This window comes from Bos indicus, chromosome 24, assembly GCF_029378745.1.
Source record: "Bos indicus isolate NIAB-ARS_2022 breed Sahiwal x Tharparkar chromosome 24, NIAB-ARS_B.indTharparkar_mat_pri_1.0, whole genome shotgun sequence".
Lineage (NCBI taxonomy): Eukaryota > Metazoa > Chordata > Mammalia > Artiodactyla > Bovidae > Bos > Bos indicus.
In genome coordinates, this window is record NC_091783.1 from 1,002,514 (window position 1) to 1,008,513 (window position 6,000).

At 62.1% G+C, this 6,000-nt stretch overlaps 1 protein-coding gene across 3 annotated transcripts in view; it reads left to right on the forward strand.

Moving 5' to 3' along the window:
* SLC66A2 (solute carrier family 66 member 2) overlaps positions 1 to 2,985 on the forward strand; it is a 41,144-nt gene extending 38,159 nt beyond the window's left edge. For all 3 annotated transcript variants that reach the window (XM_070778612.1, XM_070778613.1, XM_019986961.2), the window contains one exon: positions 1,468 to 2,985. In XM_070778612.1, the coding sequence (XP_070634713.1) occupies positions 1,468 to 1,675 (208 nt within the window). In that variant the 3' untranslated portion in view covers positions 1,676 to 2,985. The remainder of the gene's footprint in view (positions 1 to 1,467) is intronic.
* Positions 2,986 to 6,000: the final 3,015 nt, after the last annotated feature.

Consider the following 6,000-nt stretch of genomic DNA (forward strand, 5'->3'; position numbering starts at 1 on the left):
TTTGAACAGGAAAAAAAAAATGGGGGAAAAAAAAAAGAACAGACTCAGGGACAGCAGCAAGATGTCTAACGTTAGTGTCACCTGAGACCCAGGAGAGGCGAGAGTGGTACAGAAGAATTAAAGAAATGATGTCTGAAAACTTCCCAAATTTGGTGCAAGATCCATGTACAGATTTTAAGATACTCAGCAAGTCCCAAATGTACATTCTGTCACAGACTGTGAAACCAAAGTCAAATGGCGAAAGCAGCCAGAAAAAAAGGACTGATGATGTATAGTGATCCTGCTGTTTAAATGCAGAGTTATATCCGCTAACTAAGAACCAAAGTCTTTAAACTCCGTGTGAGCCCACACGATAAACCAGCAAGCGTCGCAGGGCTGTTTGGACGCAGACGCCGGGCCGCAGGGTGGGTGGGGGCCGGCTAGGAGCCTGAACCATTCTCCTGAGTAAGGGTCCTAGAAGCTCCAGCTTTCGAGAGTGCAGGTTGGGGGAACTGTCCACTTCCTGCCCTGCTTCTGTGTGGTCCGTCTGATGCTCCAGTGGACAGAGCTGGGGATGTGGGGATCACTGCCCTGGACACGGGTCACAGCCCCTTGCCTGGCTTTACTGGTGAGAACCGGCCTGGAGTCAGAGGCCTCCCAGCCCCAGGTGGATGGGGCCACCTCAGGAGCGCAGAGTGCCTGGCCTGCCCTTGGCACAGATGGCTCAGACCTTCATACTGTCCCTGGGGTCCTCCCAGCCGACAGGCAGCTGCCCCCACAAACTGTGGCCTGGCTTAATCAGCCACGTAAGGTTCGCCTGCTGTGGAAATGGGTCTGATTTAAACATTTTATGCAGGAAAACAATGTGCTGGTGCGTGTTACCTGGCCAGCCAGGCGTTAGACGTGGAGAGGTGTGTGCAGACGTGAGCGGTCTGTGACGCAGGACCCTTCTCTGCTCCAAGGACTGGTCTGAGACTCTGGGCGTGACGTCGATGACTAGAAGGGGGTTACCCTCAGGCTGTCCTTGGAGCGAGCCTGGCTGAGCCGGGAGTTCCCAAGAGAGGCTCCTGGTTTCCTGCTCAGTGCCCTGGGTGCAGGTGTCGGGGGCAGAGGGCTGCCTCCCAGGCCAGTTCTCGTGCTGCGAGCTTGGCTTGTGGGACATGGTGTGATGGGCCTCTCCCGCCTGAGGCCATAGCATGTCACCTGAGGGCCACACACCTGCTGTGCCTGCAGCCAGGACGGGACATTTGTGAGCCCACGTGGGCTTGACCCTGAGGCGCCCTTCTCTGCCCCACAGACCTGAGGCTTCTCCTGCCCAAGGGCCTTCCTATCCCTGCGGCCATGCATGTGGTGGCTTCACAGCCAGGACAGGAGGGTGGGCCGGGGTCTGGCACGTCCCCTGACTGACCCCTGGGTTAAGTCCCCTGACCCTGACCTGTGACCCCTGACCCCGGTCTGTGACCCCTGACTGCTTCTATGTCTCTGCAGCATCAAGATGGTCCTCATGTGGACGAGTGGCGACACCTTCAAGACGGCCTACTTCCTGCTGAATGGGGCGCCCCTGCAGTTCTCGGTGTGCGGGCTGCTGCAGGTGCTGGTGGACCTGGCCATTCTGGGGCAGGCCTACGTGTTCACCCGCTACCCTCTGAAGCCAGCCCCCCACGCGGCCCACCCTGCCAGCGCCAAGGCCCTCTGAGGCAGCCAGAGGATGAGGACGCGGGACCAGGGCTTCCGGCCTGGCTACCTGTGCCCCACGTGGGCAGTGGGCACCACAGCCCCAAGACGGGCCTGGCCGTGGGGGCCTCGCCCAGCCTCTGGCTCTTGGGCATGGTGGGGCCCAGGGGCCAACGCTGCGCTCTGCTGCCCAGGACTCCGTGAGCAGGTCTCCCCAGGCGGGGCTGCCGCACTCTCAAGCTGATGGAAAGCAGGCCTCTTTTCCACTTCAGCTCAGGATACCACTGGGGAACCTGGGGCAAGCTCGCAGCCCCAGGGTGCAGTCCTGCGCCCCGCGGGACCCGGGACCTCCAGGAACCTCCGTGTCTCGGGCCCCGGGGCCCTGATGTGGCGGGTGGGGGGGCCTGCAGCCAGGCCAGGGGGTCTCAGGATGGGCGAGACGGGGCGGGAGTGAGAAACAGCACCAGGGAGCCTGGGTCCCTGCCCGAGGGGCCCGCAGTCTCAGGCCGGCCGGGGTGATGCACTGCAGGGTCGGGCTGGGCCACGTGGGATGCAGGGCTCCGGCTTCCTCACTCCGGGTTGGCACCCTGGTGGCCTCACCGCTGCACCAGGCCCTCCTGGTGAGGCTGCTGTGGACTCAATCGCGTCCGGCCAGGCTGTGGTGACGGGGTGTGGCCGGGGTGTTGGGAGGGGGCCTGGGTGCTGGTGGGCCCAGGGCGCACCCAGGATGGGTGGGGGCCCGGGTCTGGGTCTGGGTTGCCCCAGGCATCCCTTCCCTCTGGGAATTGTGCCCTTGCAGACACAGTCCGAGGCGTCCGTCTTCCAGGCCTGGAGGCACCTGCAGGTCAGGGCAGGGGGGTGGCGGGGCAGGCTTCCCAACGCTGTGCAGAGGCCCCGCTGCTGTCCCACATTGTGCATGACCCTCCGCGTCCGCTGTGTCTGACGTTGGCCCTCTTCAGTCTACACGGGCATCTCAGCCTCCCAGGCGAGTGTTCTAGACGCTTCTGCAGGCTTCCCGCAGGCACTTCCCCTCCTGCTGGGCGGAGGGCCTGTGGCGTCCACATTCCCCGGGCCGCTGCCAGAGTACTCGCGTTCGTGTGGTCGGTGGAGGGCGTGCGAAGCCGTCTCCTCCTCCTGACTTTTCCTCAAAAGCTCCTGAATGTTTGAGGATCCCATGCAGCTCTCTGGCCTGCAAGATGCTCTGAAAATGTTTATTTTTTAAAATGAAGGGAGATGTTTGTCTCTGGGTGCAGCGGTGCCCTGCGTGCCCCTTGTGGGAGCCCCGCGGTCCTGTCAGGGTGACTTTAATTCAATAAACTGCTGCGGATCCAGTGTGGCCTCGTGAGTGGAATCGGAGCACGGCCCAGGGCAAATTCAAGGGCCCGTCTGTCCTTCACCTCAGGGGATCCCAGGGAAGTGCTGGGCCAGCGCCCCGCCCTGGGGGACAGCGCTGCCTGTGACACCAGGGTCGCCCCTCAGATCCCTGGGGGACAGCGCTGCCTGTGACACCACGGTCGCCCCTCAGATCCCTGGGGACAGCGCTGCCTGTGACACCAGGGTCGGCCCTCAGATCCCTGGGGGACAGCACTGCCTGTGACACCAGGGTCGCCCCTCAGATCCCTGGGGACAGCGCTGGCCTGTGACACAGGGGTCACCCCTCAGATCCCTGGGGACAGCGCTGCCTGTGACACCGGGGTCGCCCCTCAGATCCCTGGGGACAGCGCTGCCTGTGACACCGGGGTCGCCCCTCAGATCCCTGGGGACAGCGCTGCCTGTGACACCGGGGTCGCCCCTCAGATCCCTGGGGGACAGCGCTGCCTGTGACACCGGGGTCGCCCCTCAGATCCCTGGGGACAGCGCTGCCTGTGACACCGGGGTCGCCCCTCAGATCCCTGGGGGACAGCGCTGCCTGTGACACCGGGGTCGCCCCTCAGATCCCTGGGGACAGCGCTGCCTGTGACACCGGGGTCGCCCCTCAGATCCCTGGGGACAGCGCTGCCTGTGACTCGGGTCACCCCTCAGGTCCTTGGGGGACAGCGCTTACCTGTGACACTGGGGTCGCCCCTCAGGTCCCTCGGACAGTGACCGCCCTGTGCCAGCGGGACCAGGCTGAAGGAGGCAGCCCCCTGGTCTCCACCAGTTCACACAGTTCCCTTGAGAACGGAATGTCTCAAGAGGTTGGGGAGTGTCTCCTATAAAGGCCAGAAGAGGTATTTCAAGGAAAACGCACAGTTCTGTATAGAAAGTTGAGCTGGAGCTGTTTCTACTAAGCAGCTTGTTTTAGAGCATTTACAGTGGGGGCAAGGCCAAAAAAATCCACCAAGTCAAGATACATGAAAGGGAATTAAGTTTTTTCGATGAGTCACGCCAGCCCTGGAGGGTGAGGTCGGCCACTGGAGCTGACCCGAGCTGGTGACAGTCGACACGGCCACCCCGGGCAGCACAGAGCCTCAGTGTGGACCCCGGATTCCCTGTACTGAGTGGTGCAGGGCAGGGGTGCTGCTCTGGCATGGATGTTTATTTTCCATCTGATAATGTGTTAATTCAGAATAACTTTTAATTAAAAATTATTCAGTAAAAGTTTAAATACTTTAAAAAAAAGAGCAAAAAAACATATGGGGTGCCTTTTTGGGAAACCCATCTTTGTTCCTGAGAACTTACCTGTAGCCTCCTCTGTGATTTGACCGATGAGCAGAGAACCAGCTTGGAAGCAGCTCCCATGTTCCTCTGAGGAGCTGTCCTTCCGAGACTGAGCAGAGTGGGCAGCTTCCCAGGCCTGGTGCCACACTGGCCAAGAGGGCTCTGTGTCCGGGCCCTGGACAAGCCATCCACTAGGACAAGGCAGGTATTTTTAATAGTAACTCCACTTGGAGTTATATTTTCCAGTGAGAAAAATATATGAGGGTCACTTTCATAGCTCTTCTTCTCAACAAGGGGGACACTTTGGAAATGGGAACAGGACGGTGCTGCTGCCCCGGCTCCTGGGTGAGTGGCCGCGTCCACTCAGAGTGAGAGCAGGTGAACGGCTCAGAGAGCCGCCCGCCCGCCCACAGCCCGCGCGCTGCCCGTCCTGGATTCTAGCTGGCTGGGAGGAAACTGGGTGGGGGGGGGGGCAGTGGGCATTTTCCTCTGAAATAAGAGGCACCAGAGTTGGGCCTATTTTGGCAGCAGACATGGGGGTTTCGGACCCGCATCACTGACGGTGGAGCACGTTCAGCCCTGGAGTGGCCCTGTGGATCTGAGTAGATCCCCGAGCCCCCAGGGGTCAGCTGGGACAGTGGGGGGGCCAGTCGGGGCCCAGGGAGGTTACAGCATGTGCAGGAGCAGCCTGAGGGTAGGGGGCTGTTTGCTGAAGGTCCCTGGAACGTCACCAACACAGACCACCCCCTTTAAACATGTACAGGTGTGTTCGGATGAACCAGAGAGCTCTGGCAGGAAGCAGCTGTGGCGCACTGTGTCTTGTAGGACTCACGGAGACTGTCCCAAGGAGCGTCTCCGTGTGGGCTTCCTGGGTGGGTGTGGGGCCACAGGCTGGCAGGGACCCGGCCCGTTCCTGCCCCCAGCCTAGGTGGGCAATAGAGGCCACGGCCAGCAGAGGCCCACTGGCCCCCAGCCCGAGGGGCCGTGTGGGAGGGTCACAGCGGGGATGCGGGGAGGAGCAGGAAAGCCAGGGTGGGCGGCTCGCCCGGGTGCAGGGGAGCAGCGTGCCCCCGTTCCCACACGGTTCTCTGCAGGACGGCCCACAGCACCCGTCCTGTGACCCACGGTGGCTTCGGTTCTGCAGGGCTCCTGGGGGCCCTCAGGGCCACTGCAGCGAAGAGGGGGTGTCCCACGACCCTCAGAGGGACAGTCAGTGAGCCCCCCTGCCCAGGAGGAATCTTTTCCTCCAGAGGAGCAGGCATTTGACTGAAGAGCCGCATCGGCACAGACCCTCCCCTCCCCAGAGAAGCAGCAGCTCAGTCATGACCAGCTTCCAGCAGCTGCACGCCCGGGAGGGGGCCAGGCGCCCGGGGAGGCCGTGGGGCCCCCGGCTGACATGCAGGCCTGCAGCGTTGCTGGGCATTCCGAGGGGAGAGCAGGTGAGGGGTAGGGAAGGGAGGTCAGAGGTCAGGGCTGGCACATGCCCCCCCCAAAGGAACTGGGTCTGTAAGCGCCCCTGTCACTTGGTGGGTATGTGGCTTCTACAGAGGCGACGGGAATGCCCCCCTCTGAGGGGGCATACCCCCGGGGGGTGACGGCAGGAGCAGGAAGGCACTGCCCCTTCCCCACAGCTCCCCAAGGCTGCCCCCCAACCCCACTGAGCCCCACAGTGACCAGCGGGGCAAGGTCAGGGTGAGGCTGAAGGAC